At 37.1% G+C, this 21,059-nt stretch overlaps 1 protein-coding gene across 1 annotated transcript in view; it reads right to left on the reverse strand.

Moving 5' to 3' along the window:
* LOC150080057 (uncharacterized) overlaps positions 1-21,059 on the reverse strand; it is a 448,418-nt gene that overhangs the window by 199,974 nt on the left and 227,385 nt on the right. Inside the window, exon 2 of the mRNA XM_090381646.1 lies at positions 11,195-11,400. Coding sequence (XP_090237772.1) covers positions 11,195-11,400 — 206 coding nt within the window. The remainder of the gene's footprint in view (positions 1-11,194; positions 11,401-21,059) is intronic.

A 21,059-nucleotide genomic window follows, 5' to 3' on the forward strand; every position in this document is an offset into this window, starting at 1 on the left:
ATATTAAAATTAGGTTAGAGAGAGAAACAGAATTTCAATCTGACCTGAATAGGCCGTGTGGGAATAGTCTTTCCCTTTAGTTTCGATACCATCGAATCCCTGCACTGTCAATTTCATAATAAAAGTATTGCATATAATCGACTATATTTCGATTATTGATCATTCGGTTATGAAAATCATTCATATACAGATGTGAAGTATAAAATAAGTAAATGAAGGTTTTCCAAGTTAAGAAGAAAGACTGTTTGTTGTGCTAGCGATACATATTTCTGTATAACAATAATTTCTATAGAATTCAAAGAGTTGGAAGTAGGCACTCTTCCCATTCATATAGAATGTGTGAAAATATTTGAAAGAGTACGATGGTCGTACTCTTTCAAAAATCTGTATTGGATATATTGTGAGTTCGATTACATTATTTCAACTGTTTAAAGCAGCTCAAGCCATAAGGTTCCAGCGTTTCTTTCCTCTAAATGTGTGCGTGTGTGCTTTTCCCTTTTGTAGTTAGATCTCAGAAAGCACGCAGTTAACCGCCAAGATAAGAGTAGTGCCTCGGTGGCCTGAATTGCTTTAACAACTCCAACAAACAAACGTAAACCAAAATTAACAGAAAATTAATAACTGACTTTGAAATCTTTTAAACCCTACATAGTCTTTAATGCTTGTTAACTATAAGATAATGCACTTTAAATAACTGAAAATGTTTTACTCATTTAAATTATTAAAGTTCTTTTGAACTAATTAATAACGATTTCTGTTACGACGAAGAGAGGGTACTTTTATTGGAAAATCTGTATTGAACACGAGAGAGAAATTGGATGAAATGTAAAAAGGCCAATTTGTCTGTGCTGGAACAGGACATACTTTTATTGTAGCGATATGTAATACCACAAAGCATCCACTCTGCAGCCAGTTAGATCTACACTTTTTTTCTTTCTTTTTTTCACAGCGGCAGTTTGGTTCCCATGGAGACGACATGATTTGTTGTAATGGTGGTGCCACCTAAGCGTAGCCTCAGGGGGTGAACTCACTTCCTCCTACAGGTTTTCCGAAAGAACTTCAGATATTATAAGGACACAAAATGGGCTTTTTCACCCAACTTCTTCACAACGTGGAAGGTTACGTAGGTCAACTAACAATAAACTAAGTACCGATTGATGCGAATATTGATCTCAGTCAGTCTGTGTATTGGAACAATAAGCAGGGTATGAGATGTCAGTAGGGTCTTTATAAGAAGTAAAGAGGAATACACCAAAGTGATTGGAACCCTTATCTAATACCACAAGTAGAAGTCATTCCAATCGGCACACGGCAAAGATCTGTCGAAAATAAAAAGTCCTGGGCAGAAAGAAAACGGTTAGATCAAAAAGTAGTACAGGTGGGCCACCAGAGAAGAAGAAAAAAAAAAGTAAAAAAAAAACAACAACCACAGGGACAGAAATAAAACAGCGAGGGTGTGTAGTCACCATGTGTTTTCTGTTTGTGACAGTACACAGCACGAAGATCTCTTGCTAGAAATGTTTCTGAATTCGTTTTATTGCCTTAAAAGGAATTGCAACGCAAGAATATTCGTTGGCAACAGTGATTTTTTCCTTCTTTTTTTGTATATTACAGAGCGAAGTCTATAAATAAGAAGTAAAATAAACAGAACTTGAAAAAGCAAGGACAGAGCTGGCTTTGATTTAAATCGAATGCTTTTGTAGAATATGGTGCCATGTTTCTAATGATTAAACAAAATGCATTTGTGTGTCCATTGTGTCCAAATTGTGTAGAATTTGATCAAAACAAGATCTTGAAATAACTCTTCCGTCTTTTCAAAAGCAGTGTTTATAGCGAGGTAATTAATAGTCATGAATTAAGAATTTATCTAATGGTAAGTTATTTTAACTTCCTTATTGGTTTCTCAGATCTATTTTTTTTTTCCAAAATTAAAATTATTAAAAAAATCGATGATCGAATTTAGCATAAAATGTAGCGACACCCAGCGGCATCTGGTGAAGTTTTTCCTTAAATCTCTTGGGAAAAAATCAAAATGGCTAATTACGAAATGTTTCCCATTTAAGGCAAAACTTCAACCAAAATTTCAGCTAATAATTAATTTCAACTGGTAAAAGGTGGTGCCTGCTAATTTTAAATATGTCAATATTATGAATGCTTATTATTTCAAGAAACTACTTAATATTGGTTCGTGGCATAGATAACTTGTTGTTTAACATAATTGAAGAGGGAAAGTTACGGCGCGCCTAGCATTAACTTTTGAAACTCCCTAAAGGATTTTAGACAAAAGGAATAGAAGATCAACTAGATATCAATTAACTTATGGACAAAGAAAAGGCCATGGCAAATTCATCTGAGTTTGAGCGGAGTTAAACCATAATGTAAACAAACTTAGGTATAACAGTTGTTATGATATGGGATGTGAAACAAAGTAATTTGAATTCTTTGAATACTCTTATTGAGTTACTTATGGTTTGGAGACTAAAGAAGAGCTGACTAATAGGATCAAGTGCTTGAAAAGCTTTATTATAATGTCTTCAGACATGTTGTTTGGTAACAGTGTGATAAGACCGTTGTGGGTCTTATCAAACTGTTTTCCAAACAACAAAAGCGAATAAAAAAAGAGGTAAATGGAAAAATGAAAATTCATATTTATAAAAAAAGTACCCAAATATTTAAAATTAGAAGAAGGTCAAAATCCAGCATTACCTGTAAAGTAGTCGATCATAATGTTTAGGCTTATAGAATTCTAGAAATCTGTGGATTTCTAGAAACGATGCTAAACTTATATATACCAATAAACATAAAATTTATTGAATCCCCTTAAAGACATCTAGTTAGGAGATTGCGGATCTTACAACTAATAGCTGGATCGCAGAGATCGTCAATATAAATTAAAAAGAACCTAATGAGAATCCTTGTGGGTCTCCACAAACAACTTTAATCGACAAGAAAAAAGAAAAATGCCGTTAATGTTCTCATGTTTATATCAACGGATATTCTGTTTTTCGATTATGCATTTCACAAGAGGATAATTGCGTTCTAAAGGTGAAGGATATTTGGACATTTTTCTTAAGGATCGTTGATTCCTTTAATATAAGTACCAGACTTTACATACTGGGGATTCTGTTTATATTCGTGACCCCAATTTTGCATCCTCTCTTCCAAATAATTCGATGCGTGATTTCTAAAACCTTATATTGTTGAGCATAACAAACTCTCCCTATCTGAATAGAATATAATGACGATTTATCATTGTAAATTGCAATCCACAGAGTTTTCGCCACCATGCCAACATATTTTAAGCACCCCGATTATCAGTGTGTCGGTGTATGATATATTGCCGGCCCTTTGAAATTGTTTTTCTTGCATCTCCGCCCTCTAGAAGTGTTGGTACTCCAGATAAACTGTTGGAGAATGTGGCAACAACAGAGAGCTAAGATGATGTCATTGGGAGCCACATTATGGAGCAAGTGTACAGTACCCATCGCCTGTCATATTTCAAATCTTTTGTTGTGTGAACATCTAAAAATGTGTGCCGAGTTTCATATAAACGTAGAATTCATTTCGCTGTGAAGGGCGAAGATTTCTTTAAAAAAAATCGCTTTAGAACATATTTTCTGGCAGGATAGGCCGTTTTCTTTAAAATACCCGAGTTGGTAGTACATTCTTTAAGAAATTGTGTGTGTAAATGACTCATTCTGAAGGTAATGTGCTTGTCTAAACCCCTTCATTCATCTTCGACATTCAGGGCTATAAAGGAGGCAAAAAGAAAGGCCACTGACTCATTCCGCACGCGAGCTGCAGCTACATTGAACTTTCTTTATGCTTTTGGGAAGAAAAGAGAGGTTGCTCATTAGCATTATTGCGGATTTTAGAGGCTGACGTTTATCCTTCTGTAGGAAAAATGATTATTCAGCTCATTAGCAACAGTCAGTTTAGTGTATATAAATATTTCATTTTTTTTGTTTTACCTTTCTTACGATCTGTGGGTGCAGTAAACATTAATGTCTCTCTCTCTCTCTTTATATGCATCCTTATTTTTTATTTTTTTTTTTTTTGGAAGTCTTTTCCCATAGGAATACGAAAGAGTAGAGATGCAGAATTGCAAATGGATTCGTCACCACAAATGGAGGCGAAAACTTTATGAATCTATAGGGAATAAGTGCTTAATTCATCAACATAATAGAATACTGTGTGTCTCGGCAAAATATAACGTGTTCTTGCAATTACTAGTCGCGAATCTGTATTGAATTAGCAAATGCTCTGTTTAGGATACGAGAAACTGTTGTTAGGAATGTTTTTGTGCATTTTATTTATTTCGTTTTTAGTGCATTAACTCGAATCCTCTTCCACACCAAAAAATAATTCATTAAATTAGTTGGACCTTTGGTTTTGCTGCCAATCTCTGTGCCGATGCCAACTTTAGATACGAGATGTGCCAATACCATCTTAAACAGGAATACTAAGGGGCATCCTGCCAATGAAGCTATTCTGTTAAAGTTTGAGATGCCAAATACTGCGCTGACCTCGTTCATTCAGAGGCTTTCTTACAGAAAGAGTGAACATTTGTTGATTATTAATCAGAAACCGGTGCGATAAACCCGTGAAACAGAAAGAAATGCAGAAGGGACTGATTTTGAGAAAGACTTCATGAAGATACAAAAAAAAGTGAAAAAAAAAAAAAAACATACGCAAATCAGTTGAAAAAAGTTTCCTAACAAATTCATCTTAACCAGGCTAACCTTAAAAAATAATTTAGACTTCCACTGCTTGTTTCAGCAGTCTAAGGCAGACCAAGGAAGGCACACATGAGCGCTACAGTTTTCCAAGAAATTTAAAAACAATCATCTAAAATGTAACCAAACCACATGCGATTCTTGTGACCGCTAAGATTGCGAATAATCCCACGAGAGTAGTGACCAACCTTTAGTTTACCCGAGGGTTAGTTTAAAAGCTAAAAGCCCTAGGGTAAAAGAAGGGTTGCTCACTTTTCTTTGGAGATATTAATAAATTTAAATATTGGTATTAATAAATTAATCCTTTTTCATTGGAACTAATAATATTTTACAATTATTATCTGAGATTAATCATTAACAAAAATTCTTCATTTTCACTTAGTAGAATTACCACTTGTAACCCTTTTAGAAAGATCTAGTTGAAATCCCCTTACTGAAATGAGGAAATTGGGAAGCGTTTGCAACCAAGGATAAATTAGCACGTTGGAGAAGTTAGAAGTCTAAGGTTTTTTCCACCCACCAATCTTTTTTATTGATATTTTCATCCAATAAAGCTAAAACACACACACACACACCACCCTCAGAATACTGTTTATCATTACCTTTGAAATACAATGCATTTATAGAATTCAGAAAAGCTATTAAGATGAGAAAGGCATTGTAATGGGATGAGCGAATAGCGATTAAATATTAAAGACCACTTTATATACAGTGGTGTCGAAAAATTTGCATAATCTCGTTTTTAGGCTGGTTGTCTTAATACTGGCAGCTTATATTTTAGAGAAAAAAAACTGAAAGTACATAAATAAATAATAATAATACATATATTGAACGTTTTATTGCAGAAAATTTTACTTTTATGGCCATATTGTGCGAATTGATTTATCCTTAAAAACCAGTTTTGCACCTATTGAAGTAAAGACAGAAAAAATTACATTTATGTAAGCAAGAGTACCACGTTTCGTAAATTTAAAATATTTTCTAATTTTAAGAAGCATACTTAATGGTTTTCGCTCTATGACATGGAATAGAGTAGTCGTGAAAAATGCCAATGTCAACATAGTAATCTCTACTTGTGGAAAGTAATTTTGTCTCATGAATGTCCTTGTACATCTCAGCATTTACTGTACCCATCGCAAATTCAAGAGGGCCAAATCCTTTATGAGAAATGCAGCCCCATATCATTTGAGATGCACAATATTTCATTGTGGAGACGATACAGCCAGGAAGAAATTCTTCTCTTTTTCGTCCAACAGTCTGCTGGCCGTCCGAACTATGTAAGTTGAATTTTGATTCATCAGAGAGAAAAAACACACTTTCACTGATCTTCTGACCAACTAACATGCTCTTTTTTATTATTATTTATTGGTGTGTGCGTAATCTAAAAAAACTAAGGTAACTCGGTGTTTATTGCGTGTTGATATTGTACCGATAAAGACCAATCATTGTGGTGGCGCGTAGGTATATCGTACTGTAATGTTGGTTTATGTTGTATGTGTTGAGTTACTGGCCACTTAGCTCACCGCAGCAAGCTGCCATGACCTAGTTTCCATCCGCACCTGGGCCAGGGATCTACTATCTATCTCGGTTATTATCGTACCAATTTACTCAACATACTAATTTTTAAGGCACCATAGCATTTAAAGGTACGCAGAGAAAGAAAAATCAATAGTTAAAAGAAAGACAGGAAAGAGAAATATAACAAAGGGGAAAGAAGAAGAATAACAGGAAAAAACAAAGTAAAGATACCAACAACTTCTATCGCATCTCTTTTAAGAGAATTTAAGGTGAACACAAAGCGCTTCGCACCGAATGGGTCGAACAGGGGTTTGTAGCCGGACAATTAGCACAGGTTGAATCAATGTCGCTGTTCATACATTTAGTGTAGGAATGCCCACCTCTCACAATGTGAACAAATCGATTTCTTTTAATGACAAGAGAACGCCCTGCTGTATGTCCTCCATACCTCAGACAACGATAGCACATTGTGGTTAAATAATATCTTCTGAACCGATAATTATGACTTCCTTCAAAGACACATCCAGAGCACTCCAGTTTATCATTCACTCTAGCAGATATAGTCAGAATCCAATTCCTGCGCTCATTAGATTTAGTTACCCTCGAGAAAAAGGACTTTACACTGAAAGGACAGAATTCATGGGAAACCTGGTTCCTGGAAACGCGACGCTGTCACCCCTCTCGCTAGTGGACAAACCCATCGCGTGGCAGGTATAAGGTACACTGCATTCAGTAGACGGTAATTCGATGTCAGTATGTATAAACGTCCTGAATTAACCGACTTTCAAAGAGGGATGCTAGTGGGTGCCCGACGCATGGGTCACTCTGTCGCGGAGGTGGTACAGAAATTGCACTATACCCATTCGACAGCATCAATAATGTATCGAGAATATGCCATATCCGGAATAATATCTAATCGTGGACAGCGCTATGGGTGGAGAAAGGTGGTGGATGAACGTAGCCATCGATGTCTGTCTCGCATTGTTTCAGCCAACCGGAGAGCGACAGTGGCACAAATTACTTCAACGAGGGAGGTGCCAGAAACGCCTCCACCAAGACCATCAGGCGATCATTAGCCACAATAGGTTATGGGAGCCGCCGATTCACCAGAGTCCAATTGCTGACACCACGACACAGGACTCTATGCCTCAACTGTGTGAAAGAACATCGGCACTGGACCTTGAATTATTGGAGACGGGTCTCCTGGTCCGATGAGTCCCGTTTTCAGTTATTTCGAATTACGGACGGGAGGGTGCGTAATCTGGCGGAAACCGCACGAAGCTATGCACCCGTCATGTCTACAAGAAACTGTTCAGGCAGATGTGGGGTCGGTAATGGTCTGGGGCGTGTTCAACTGGCACTCATTGCGACCTCTGGTACGTCTAGCTGCACCTCTGAACGGTCCAGGTTACGTATCCATCCTTGCAGACTATCTGCATCCCTTCGTGGTCATCGTTCACCTACAGGGCAATGGACTCTTCCAGCAGGACAAGGCGCCTCCCCCAAAGAGCCGTGGTTACTATACCATGGTTCGAAGCGCATTGCGCAGATTTTACCACCGTGGAATGGCCTTCCCGTTCACCGTACATGAACCCTGTGGAGCATCTTTGGGATGCTGTGGAAAGATCAGTTCGAGCTTTGGATACTCCACTCAGAAATGTAACGGAATTATGGACAGTTTCGTGAACTAGTGGAGCCAATGCCTGTGGAATGTTTACGTGAGCTAGTGGACCCAATGCCTCGCCGTGTGACTGCCCTTATCCGGGCGAAAGGTGGGCCTACCCATTAGTAGGTAGGTATGCCATGAGGTTTGTCCATTCAGTGTACATTCTCTATCAAATTCGTTTTTTTAACATGCCTAATTCTGATAAATTACGTTCATAAAGCTCTCATAACATCGAACGTTGTAATATGCGGTAGTGGTCGCGATACCCTTTGTACAGAGAATCCTATGCCCTTCAATCGTAGGTTAGGCACAAGCAATTGTGCATCTTTCGGGATATCTACCGCCACTATAACCTGACCTACTCCACGTTCTTAACGAAGAACTGTTGATACTTACAATAATTTCACTGAACCAAATGTTTCTTCGTCGCAAGGAGGCTCACTGAACAATTTCTGCGGCTTTCCATCTGATGCACCACCGGAGTTATCTTACCATCTGTACGTTCCTTTATCATGCTCTTTTGCCCACTTCAGACGCTGGGGATTTTTTTTTTTTTTTTTTTTGCGTCAAAAGTGGCTTTCATCTTGGACGACGTACTGCTAATTCCAATGAGAAAAGCCATCTACGTGCTGTAGCAGTGCTCGCCATTCTCCTGTATCCTCCTCACATGCTGTTTTGATATCTATCGATGTCGATGACGATCTTCTGTTTCGGAAGCACAGACAGGTCATAAGTCTGTTCTGAGCTTCAAAAGATATCCGTGGATGTCCACATCCTTTCTTTCTGCTTAGACTGCCAGTTTCTGAAAATTTCACAATAAACGTGCCGCCTGATTACAGTGAATCCTTTTAGCAATTTCTTAAATAGGAATTTCCCAAGTGTTGCAATTTGAGCACCACTCTATATACGAAGTGATAAGAAACAAAAAGTCACTTGTAGACGCTTGAAAGCAAACGAAAGTGTTATACCCATACCCACAATAAAGAGCACAAAAACTAAACCTTAAGACGTCGATTCTTCAAGAGTAACTTCGAGAATCATGTTACAGTCCATTAGTAAACAAAACCAATCGACAGATTTCCCTTCCCCCATCAAGCTTGCACTGAAGCCGAATAGTTTTTTTTTTTAAAGCATGGAAAAGCCGTTAATAAAGGTGAACGACTAGTTACATCACGGCAACATTAATAGATCGATTTTACGATTCATCATTGGAGTGATGGGTCATACCGAGTTATCGTTTGATATGACTTATCAAAGGAAAGGCTACAAAAATATCGAAAAAAGTTTCTTAATTAATCTTTATTTAAAAAAAAAACTTACGATTTTAAAATTTCTATGACCAATCTCTAAACCGAATTTTCAACACCAATCCGCAATGTCCGAGGACTTCTGTGGCAGTAGTTTTATTCCGCATTTTTTCAACAATTGTGTTATGTCTTTTATTTCATGCAGAAAAATCGCATCTTTATGAGTCTTTAACTAAAGAAAAACTCAAAAACTTCGTGACCAGCAGAAGAACTGTTTGAATAGATGATGGAAAGGACTGCCTTGGTTACTTATTGAAGAAATACGTCAAACACGCAAGAAACTTAAGAAATAGCATGGAGTTTGTAGAGACATTAATAGGTAAACAGACGCCATTTTATTGACGTACGCAGAGGATTCGGAGCGAGTTGGAGGCCAAAGATGTCTATCAGTGTGCTAATACAAGGCATAGAGTATAGAGAGCAAAAATAAGGGCGGTTTATATGCTTGGCCGACTATACCAACAAAATATCGGTCCTTTCCGGTCACTGCTTGATGTTCCCGTTTGCCAAGAATTCGCGAGTCGTTTAAAAAATAGCTACAAAAACAGAAATCTTTCAAGAAGTCCCATAAACCAACTGGCCTGTGATAGAAAAACGACATTGGAAGACGCGCTATCCTCCCTTAGCGGGGAGGGTGCCAGGGGAAAGAGAGGCTGTGACAGGAAGACGTACTAGATTTTCGCTGTCTCAGGTAATGCAGTCAGTCTACACAATGTTGGAGTGTTAAGAGAACTGTTTAAACCAGACAGTAAGTGTTGTGTTAGAGCACCCTGGCTGGCGTGACTTGTCACCCAGGTGATATATAGTGCCTGGAGAAGTAAAGAGACAACGTTCAGAGACTGCTTTTCTTTCTGGTTAGATCTCTCAGACTAACAACTCGAATTATTGAGACTACGTGAAAAGATTAAGGGAATTTACATGCGCACGAGCATTTCAGATGTATCTTTATGCGCTAAAATATGTTCTCCTGTACAGCACTACTCCCACAGGCCTAATACTGAAAAAAAAGAAAAACCCTTAAAATTTCTTTCTATTACAAATTGCACTTTAAACTTATTTATGTAGATGTATAGTGAGCAACAGTGTTTTCTATCTGGCATGCGTTAAAGGTGTCTGGAGTGGGTTTTAGCGCATTGGCCAGCAATAGACTGGTGTAGTGGCAGTAATAGTCCTGATACTTATATTTATTTATTGTAGTAGGTGGTTCCTGCCAACATCTTGGTAACACTGCTGTCTATATACAGATAATTTATTTTACCTAACTATAATATATTCCTTCATCTGTGTTTGACCAATTTCAGGGTTGGAAAAACCCTCTAAGATGGCACAAAAAGAGATACATAGAATTAATGCACTGTATGTGTGTTGCTGCTGCCGCAGATGGATGGTGCTTTGGCTATGAACATCGCTCTGTCAGATCTCGTGTGACGCGAAAAAAAAATTGTCATAAAACACGAGTTATCACATCGCCCACTGATCAATAGACCCAAGTAATTAATAATTTACGCTTATTTAAAATGCAGTATATCTTATTGACCTTTTTTCTATATTACTAAAATTTGTTCTTATTCAGTCCCATCATTGTTCTGAAAATGAAATTTCCCTTCTGTACCAACAATCACTGACAACGAATTATGGTGTAGGTCTGAGATTTTATGGACTATTTGCTGGATAACTACTTACCTGTTTCACCACCTGATGCTTAATGTGTTGGGCAGATAACCTATGAAATGGGAGAAAGTTATGGTCACTTAGAGGGCCAGTAAATACTCGCTTCTGTAGTATTCCCAACACGGATTTGAGCGAGAATTTCTGGGCCCTTGAAAATAGTCATTTATTTACATTCTCGGAATGGTAACTTGCTACGTCAATATGAAATTTCTTTTATACTTCTGTACAACAGCCTTACAGTGATCTCTCTAAAAAGACATAGCTAAGCATAAATTATTCATAACAACATTACTTACATCTACATTAATACCCTGGATGTGAAATATCTGCCCAGGGGGCGAGTTACTCGGTACATATCGGAAAAACTCAATGTCATCTCTGTACCATTTGATTGAGTAGAGGATATCTTCTTCAAGTTCGTAGGTACATGCTAATTTGGTTCCTTTACCAGCTATTATAGTTTCTGGAACGTCTATTGACAATAGCCGAAGACAAGTAACACCTAGAGATTAAAGGAAAAAAAAAAACTTATTAAAATGCATTACGAGATTCTCGAATACATTTTGGTTATTAAAATAATATCTAAAAGATTGTTTAGTAGTTTATAACATAACTTCGAGGATATTAATTTTCTGGCTGAAAATTACTGGCAGAAGGCTTCGTGAATATTATGTATTTAAATTAATTCTCTATGTATAATATATAATGGTGGAACTAGTTGCGTACAGATTAGTTTGCTTTTATTTTTTTATCTCTTTCTGCGTCTGTTAATGGCTCCCGAGTTAGATCTCACTTCGAAACGACACCTAATGCTTGCATTATATATGGGTGCTACGCATCGTTCTACTGTAGTCGAAGACAGCTCGCATGTTGACTGTGGCGCTCTGATAATTAACAAGTGGATGAATTATACCACGCGCTGTAAATTTTTAATGCCTTCATAACAAATATTGCTTTTCCTCGAAAGCGTACAAAATATTTTTGTTAATATTTACGTTAAACATTCGACCACTGCAGAAACACGCAGAATGACAACGCCCTCTATAAAATTTACACACCGATGCACTGTTAGACACTAACAGGGCCTTTTGGGCAAGTGCAGTAACAAACCTTCGGGTGAAGTTGCTCGTCAGATAATTCCATTGCAGAGTGTTATTTTGTATTCATTTCGTTTGAGTTTCAGAATTTTCATAACTCCTGGGAAAGAGGATACTTTATTGGGATCTCTGTCATCAGGAGTAGAGTTTGTCATACAAATTAATGTCCATTATTTTACAGTCTCTTTTCCGTCTGGGATTTTCTTCGCTTCGCTTCCTTTTTCCTGCACCTTACCTCCCGCACAATTCCCTCGAAGATCTGGTTGAAATAATTGTTAATTTATGGTAAATTATGCTCCTGAAATGGATTTTTCGCAGTTGTTTCCTCTGGGATAGACATACCTTTCAGAGAGAGAATGAGGCAGGAGACACAAGCATATTCTCTTTTAGTAAACCCATTTCAACTTGTCTCACAACTTTTAAAATGTTTCTGCATCCTTTGCTTGCTTAACGAGAACACATTTCTATAGATGGACCCGCAGATGAAGGCTTATTTTGAGTTTTCTATCTACAAAATCTTTTTCTCTGCATTTAGGATCACAGAAACTCGTTTAAAAGTTGACATCGGTTTATTTAACAACTATCTCTACTTTCACGCGTTTCCTTAAGGGGAGGAAACTTTCTTTCTGTAGGATTAATTAACGTTAATACCCAAGATATGCGAGAATTAAAGTTAGGCTTCGTTCGAGATATACTCACCTAATCAAATACATCAAGGAATCCATCTCTTTTTGATTGCCTCTTAAAATCCCACGTTACACCCACAAAAAATGATTATGGCTAACTCTTCCCAAGATAATTTATATTGCGTTTAATGCCCCGTGTCAAGTTTCTTAATTGAACAAAGACAAAACTAAGGACAAAGATATAAGAAAAGCAAAGGCGTCTTTAATATCCTCTCAAGATGTTAGCATTACTGGAGATATAAATTCCGTTTAATTAGCCCTGTATAGTGACGTTTTTATGCCATTCATCGTAATTAAAATTATTTAAGTAACAAGAAACCACAAATCACTTTCCCAGAATCACCCGAAATCCCCGGAAAAATTATGGATTTCTTTTTTGTTGTTGTTTAGTTTTTCCCAGTGATAAGCTTCGCAAAGCCTAGCAGAAGAGAACTTCTAGTGGCCGTATTTTACAAAATGATTTAAACATCGCGAAGGAAACCATCTACCGCAACAAACTACGATTCTTATCTCCCAGCCAAAAATGCACTTAGCAGTAATGGGGAAAGTATTGAGATGCACACAAGATGTCGACGAACTCACTGCTAGCGTGAGTATTTGACGGTTTGTTTACTGCTTAGAAAATTGCCCCTTTAGTAGTCGATAGATATTATAGACTCAGTAAAACCGGTGTTGTGTCTATCAACCACCGAAAAGTATTGGTGTTGCTTTTTTTGGGTATGTTTCGGATACTTCTCAGATAAAAAGCAAACTGATGGATTTAAATCGATTTGAAAGATGACATCGCTGCTTGAAATGAAGATGGAGTGGTTGATGTGCGCATACAAAGCTTCCTTACGTAATTTGAGTTTCTACTTGAAGAATACGAAAACAAGGCGCAATGTAGACGTTGAAACTGGTCTTATAGTAGGAAATAAATAAGGAATTGTGTTACCGCCATAAAATTTCAAGTCTTATTACCGTGATTATTGATCAAAAAAGATCCAGTACGGAAAGGATATGCAACTTGACTTCGATTATCCGAACACCGGTTATCCAAAACGTGACTATTCAAACCAAGAAAGGAATTGTTAGGCGTATCACCACATGCACTGTTCGTATGTTGGTTTATTTTAAACTAGGGCTGAATTATTTCTTATTTGCTTTATTATTAAAATATTTTAACAATACAGCAAATTTAATTTCCAACTAAAAGGTTGGAGTTGCTTTTGCTTAGCAATATTGGATGATAAAATCCAAATGGGAAGAGTTCTTATTCTCTTTTTAAGGTTAGTGACGTAACTATTTTTGAAATGTTGTACTGCGAGTCATGTTTATGGTTTCTACGCGGTTTCTACGCATTACACTGTAATCTGCTATTAACTGTACTATTTATTTCGTCCAAATAAAAATGTTCTCTTGAAATTAGAGTCCTTCCACATACGTAATGACAACATTTATTAAATTAAAAGGATAAACTTCTGGCACGTAGTTTAGGGTTTGTTTTTTTTTTTATTTTATTTCTTAAGAGTACTGCATAATTAAATGTTGAAAGTCTTATTTCGATTTCTCTATACCTTTCATCATATTGCTAAGCAGGATGTCTGTCTCTTCTTTCTCTTCTGCCAGTGACAGTACTGTGGGTACCCCACGGTCTACCACTCAACCATGATACGAAAGTCCATTATATGGGAAAATATAGATATTATGTTGTGTAAACTCTATAAACTTCTTTACCACTGAGACGCTTAGATAAAACAGGAGATAGACTGTAGAACGATGTTACTCCTAGCAGAGATATAAAGTAGACGCCTGAAGAAAGGTGTTGCTGAGAGAGGGAAAAGTGGATGTGGCCATATTCTCTGATGGTGCTTAAGATATGGAATCAGTGTAGCAAAGTACAGAAGACTGTACAGCAGTTTTTGTACTACTACTAGTACACAGCCTCTCTCTCTTTCTGTCTCTCTATACTTCAGAGAAAATTCACGGTGCCTGTAACTTCATCCCTCATTGCTGTAAAATCTAATTATACAGTTTTTTTAGAGACACACACAAAATATCAGAGAGCAGCTATATCTCCAGTCGCAACGTGAGAACAAATGCCCCCATCCATATGGAATGCACTCAGGAAACTGCTCAGAATCTTGTTTGGCTTCCACTGTCATGCATTCAAAGGAACCCTAAAAAGTCTTTTGTCACCTGTGGCTGTTGTTAGCTGGATTTGGATACAGGTGTCAGACTTTTTCTTGTAGGAACTATTTTCATCTCTCACGTACATTCAGCCAGAATTACGAGATGTGCTCAATTACAGTAGTTTCGATGCGTGATACGAGAGCAGGAAATAGATGTGCGTAAGCCCGAACAGTTTTAAACCGTTTACATTTAAACGTTTAGGATTCTAGTTGATAATATGACACATAATATAAGGTTGTGTGTAATTGCAAATAGACGGCTCATCCAAAATGGACAAGCTTGCAGCGATTTTATCTACTAAAGGAAAAGAATCAGAAAAATTCACAATTAAATGTTACAGGCTGTGTGTGATGAAAGTTGATGCTGAAAAGTCTCTGTCGTGCATATTCGGTCAAGAAAATAGCGGAAATTGCTGTCCCAATCAGTCACCATCATTTGAAGCATGTCTGGTCTCCTTAGGCATATTTCATCCGTTATCGACATCGACGCAATTTATATTCCACCAGGAACGAATACAGAACTTTTGGATGAGGTAATGGAAGAGGGATTCCTCCTCTTGCTCAGCTACACACATGAGACAGCACGAATTCAAATTGAGGAAGGACGGATGCAGAACAGGTATGCGGAATTTTTCTTTTAGTCAGCGGGTGGTTAATTGTTGGAACAGACTTCCATCTATTGTTCTGGAAGGATAAATATATTCAAGGAAGAATTAGAAGAACTATTGGTTTTTTTAAGTCTCCAAGAGAAGCTAAAGCCTTTCGGTTGTGAAGGCTTTAGCTTCTGTAAGGGTGATTACAGTGGTCTCAGACAGTTTTTAAATTCTATGCAGTGGTACCAAATGATCATGTTACCAACAGTAAATTCTAAATGGGACGCATTCGGGGAAATAATCAAAGAAGCTACTAAGCTCTTCATACCAAAGAAAAATACTATTCAAGGCTTAGACCTAAATGGATGTCATTTGAACTATTACGACAAATGGAAAATCAGAAAAGTGCATGGTATGCATATAGATTATCAGGTGATACAGAAGCCTATGGAAGATATAAATTATTAGTCTGCAATCAAGTCACAAAGAAGTTAGGCTAGCGAAGGCAGATTATGAGAGATCTCTGGCGAAAAATGTCAAGAAAAGCAGCAGAGACGTCTATGCTTATACTAACAACATAAGAATAGGGTTGAAGCACATTGGACTTGATGTAAATTGGTTAACTGTGGATGATTCTGCTCAGGTTGCTGACAAATTGAATAAATATTTTGCATCTACATTCACACATGACGAATTCTTTAATGTAGGGATGTCAGAAGTTTATAAAACTCCAACGGAGAGCTAAATGATTTGTGATAACCGAATGGAAAGTGAAAGAGACATTGTCGAACCTGAACATAAGAAAGGCACCTGGGGTGTATGGGATCTATCCATTGCTGCCTCCTTTAATAGCAGAGTTGATATAATCACCGTCCTCCCGCACCGGCTGGAAAAGAACTGAGTTCGAATTCAGTCAATGACGCGAAGAATTTTTATGGGCTTTTTTTTTCACAACTTGGCTTGAATTAGTCGGCCTCAGGCAAGGGAGGCATGGTGTTTTCTCCCGGAAACGCGAGTTTGTCGTCCAGCAAACTGACCAAAGAATGCACGCAGTTTACAGACATATTATATACGGCGCAATATGGCCTAAAGTTGCTGATCCACCTAAAACAATAGTATTAGTAATGTCCTAGGAAGCCTAAGGCTTATGCTGCATCAGCCAAAAAAATAATAATAATAAAATATATAAATAAGGATCATAGAGTACTCGAGGGTTAAGTCGCAGGTTGTGAAATAGTTAACTGGCGTGTTAGTTAGTGCAAGTGCATAATTTCTATTCTACATGCAGCCAGCTGCTAAGTAACTGTTGCACTTAATGATGCCAATTCCTAGTTACTTAGTAGCTGTTCTCGTGTAGAAATGATGCACTTGCACTATAAAAAAATAAATTAAAATAAAATAAATAATAATAAGAGAAACGAAATTAGACGACCTATGAATTTCCCTCATCCTGTAGGTAACTATCCAGCTGACCTTTGAATTTCTCCAAACTGTCAGACTCTACCACACGTAAAGGTAACTTATTTCAGTAATTTATAACTCGTTGGATAAAATAAAACTTCCTGCAATCTAGTCTAAACATCTCTCCCCGTAACTTGTATTTATGGACTACCTAGTTCTACAATCATTTAAAACCATAAAAACTTCATCCTCATTCATTTTACTGTTGCCTCTCAGAGCCTTAAACATCTCAATCAAGCCGCCTCTCAGAGCCTTAAACATCACAATCAAGTCGCCTCTCAGAGCCTTAAACATCTCAATCAAGTCGCCTCTAAGATGCCTAGTTTCCAAGCTGTGCAACGCACATATTCGAAGTGTTTCTTCTTAAGGACATCCTTTTGCCGATCCCACCAGGCGAATTACCCGTTTGACCCTTTCAAGAAGCTCGATATCTTTTTTAGGTGCGATCCCCACACTTGAACACAGTACTCCAAGTGTGGTGTAGCAATAGCCTTATATAATCCTTATCCCTACTAGCAAATGTTCAATAAATCATTGATAAGACACCATGGCCCTTTTTTAGATGCGATCATCATCATCAGCCATTTTCAATCCACTGCAGGATGAAGGCCTCTCCAGCAACTTTCCAGTTCCTTCTGTTTTGAGCACTGGCCATCCATTTACTACTCAAAAACTCATGAATTTCATCTATCCATCTCCGCCTTTGTCTTCCAGGTTTTCTTCTAGCTCCTCTTGGGTACCATTCTGTTATTTTCTTATTACATCTGTCATCATGTCTTCGAGCCTGTGTCCTGCCCAAGACCATTTTAGTTCTTTAGTTTTGATAAGAATGTCCTTTACTTGAGTTTGCTGCCTAATCCATGTGTTTCTCTTCTTATCTAACAGTCTGATTCCCAATATAATTCGTTCCATTCTTCGCTGTGATGCGATACCCATACTTAACACAGTATTCCAAGTGTGGTGTAACAATAGCCTTATATAATCGTTATCACTACTAGCAAATATTCAATAAATCATTGATAAGACACCATGGCCCTTCCTTGCAACCTGTTTACAATGCTCGGAGAACTTCATATCTGATGGTATCCCAACTGCCAAGTCCCTTTCTTTTACTGCTGACTTTAGTTCATCTCCATCAAGTGTATAAATTATTTTTGGGTTACTGTTACCCAGGTATAAGACTTTGCACTTTGCTGGATTAAAGCATAGCTTCCCCTTTTCTGACCATCCCTGAAGTCTGTCTAGGTCGCTATGAAGTAGCTCTGTTGAAGCGGCGATCATTACCTACTCTACCAATCTTTACATCAACTGCAAATTTAGACATCACGCCCTCTGTCCCTTCATCGATGTCATTTAAGAAAATCAAAAGCAATACTGATCCTTGGGGAACCCCACTTCTTAGATCAATCCAATCTGAGGAATAACCATTTATCACAACCCTGTGCTTCTAGCCCTGAAGCCATCCTACTATCCGTCTAAGGATTTTCCCTGTGATTCCAACCTGTTCCGGCTTATAAAGTAACTGCTCATGTAGGACTGAGTCAAATACTTTGCTGAAATAGACAGTTGAAATTATTCCCTAAATCCAGCTCATGAGTGACCCTGTCAAAATCGCTAACCATATTTGTTAAACATGATTTTCCCTTTAAAAAAACTTACTGAGTATCCTTCAGAATTCCATTACTATCTAAATGATCCTGAATTCCACCCTTGATCATTTCCTCCATGATTTCACCTACTACAGAAGTCAGACTGACCAGTCGGTAATTTCCCACTATACTCTTAGAACAATAGAACAGCAACTTTCTGAAATGTACCTCCTGTCTGGCAAGAATTACTACGATCACTGAAAATTTGGGATTAAACGAAGTACAGCATTTTAAGTATTCAAAACTGAGCATTCAGTCATGCATTTCATTCTGCTCTAACAACACGTTCTCACAACCAAATATGATCGAAGCGAGTAGAATAGTCCAATCTCCAAGTTCCTTTAATACGCATCATCTGTTTACAAAATTACAGTCGCTTACTAAAAGATCAGTGCTCCAGCATTTCATCTATCGCATATTTAGTCAGCTAATTGAATTCAATGTAATCCTATTAATAAATACTTCGCACAACTAAGTAATATGTAACTTAAGTGTTTATAATATATCTACATTTTATGTGCCCAATTTGAATGTAATCCTTGTCATGATGGGTATTTTGTACGTTGCTGTGTACAATGAGATTATTATTGGTGCAGGGAAGAATCGTACACCCAATTATTATGGATGGCTACGTTAGAGGGGTATTGTTTGACAGTTGGATTACGTATCTGAATAGTTTTCAACGATCCTAAACTACGTGTGTATGAGTACATGCAAGTAGTCATAAATCCTAAACTAAGTTCGGCGAATAGTAATATAAATGCAACATTTCTTTAAATTAAGACTTATTCCCAAAGGTTATCTATCTAAAATATGAGATGCCATCCGAAGTTTCTGAAAATGGCTCAAGTTGTTAAAGAATTTGGAAGTGGCATCTAGAAGCGATAAAAAAGAGATGTAATTTTATAAAGTAAAATGTTTGTTCACTTTTGACTATATAAAAAGAAATAAAACTAGAATAAAAGAAGAAAGCGAGCAACTGGAGAGAAGCTAGCAACATTCACCATAACGCAAGTCATTGGAGAATCAACGGGAGTAGATATAACATCCTAGACGTTTCACAACTTTTTAAACGTTATTGCAAGGCCACCAACGTGCATATTCAAATTGGATCATAAATCCCTACTGTTTTACTGCAAGGCAACAACAGTGCAACAAAAAAGAAAACAACAAAATTAAAAGAATTTGCTCAACCAAGTGTTTAAATCAAAAAGTTATAATAAAATTCCCAAAAGACTTCAAATGGGAAGATCTGTTTATCTTCCCATTTGAAAATCAATTTGGAGTCAATCTCGGAAAATCAATTGGTAAGTACTTCAATGCACAAGGAAACTATTGGAGATGCCATTGAAAGTAATTGCTTGCAGATCACTGAAGTTTAGCCACAATGAAGTGAATGCTGAAATCAAAATTAACCGTAGCTTACCGCAAGAAGGAGTTCTCTCTGGGTTCTTCTTTAACTTTGCTTTAGAACCTTTTTTTGAATATCGGCAATAACATAATAACATATGCGGATGACCTTCAGGTTTTTATATATTTAAATTGAAAGATGGATAAAGAAGAATTACGAAGTCGAAACCAAAAGGATTTTAAAAAAAATTTAGAAAGCTACCTGAATCAGATAACGCTTCGAATTCAACAGTTCAATGAGTTATCTGATAACCTTAACGCAAATGGAAAATCCAGTGAGAATAACCTTCACGAAAAACTTTCAGTGAAAATCATGAAAATAACTTTCACTCAAATGAAAATCCAGTAATGCTGAACACACCACATAAATTGGGAACTGATGAATAGAGTTGAATATCATAAGGATCTGTGGTTGGAGATTGTTCTGAGTTATTCAAAGCGGAATAACTCAGAACAAGTAAATCATGAAATCATGAAACAAAGTACATCATGAAACCATAAGCAGTGATTTTAAAGTTAAGAACCACTACATTTCAAATGAAAAAAAAAAAAACAAAAAAAAAACCGTGAAATCCAGGTATCTTTTAATGTTTTGATTATTATTAAAATGTTGGAAATAATTATTACTTATTTGTGCTTGGTGGGCAAACTTCGTACTTTATACGATTTAAAAAAATAAAATGTAAAGATAAAATATTGCAGCTCCAAATTTGATTCGTTTCAACCTTTATATCAGGCGTTTCTTAATCCCAACTCTCTTAAGAGATTGTAAGGCATGCGAGAAGCGATCTTACCCATTATAAAAGATGAAGTTTGTTCCTTTAATGGGAATGACTCACTATTGAAGAAAGAAAATTATAAACAAAGTGGGCATCAAACTGAATTCATCGACACGTTTTCTCCTCCAATCTATCTATCTACCATTTGAACAGGGTTGTGGAGAACTGCGAATGTCGAGCAATACCCAGTTAACGAAATGTAATTACTAATGAAGTCTTAGGGCTGTTCAGTCCGGTGTGGTGTTATGGCCAGTAAATTGGTAGCTACCGGCCCCACGTGCAGCTGTTATAATTATCGGTTTAGTTAGAATTGCG

Source organism: Mastigoproctus giganteus, chromosome 9, assembly GCF_048544385.1.
Source record: "Mastigoproctus giganteus isolate SK-2022 chromosome 9, ASM4854438v1, whole genome shotgun sequence".
In the NCBI taxonomy this organism is placed as follows: domain Eukaryota; kingdom Metazoa; phylum Arthropoda; class Arachnida; order Uropygi; family Thelyphonidae; genus Mastigoproctus; species Mastigoproctus giganteus.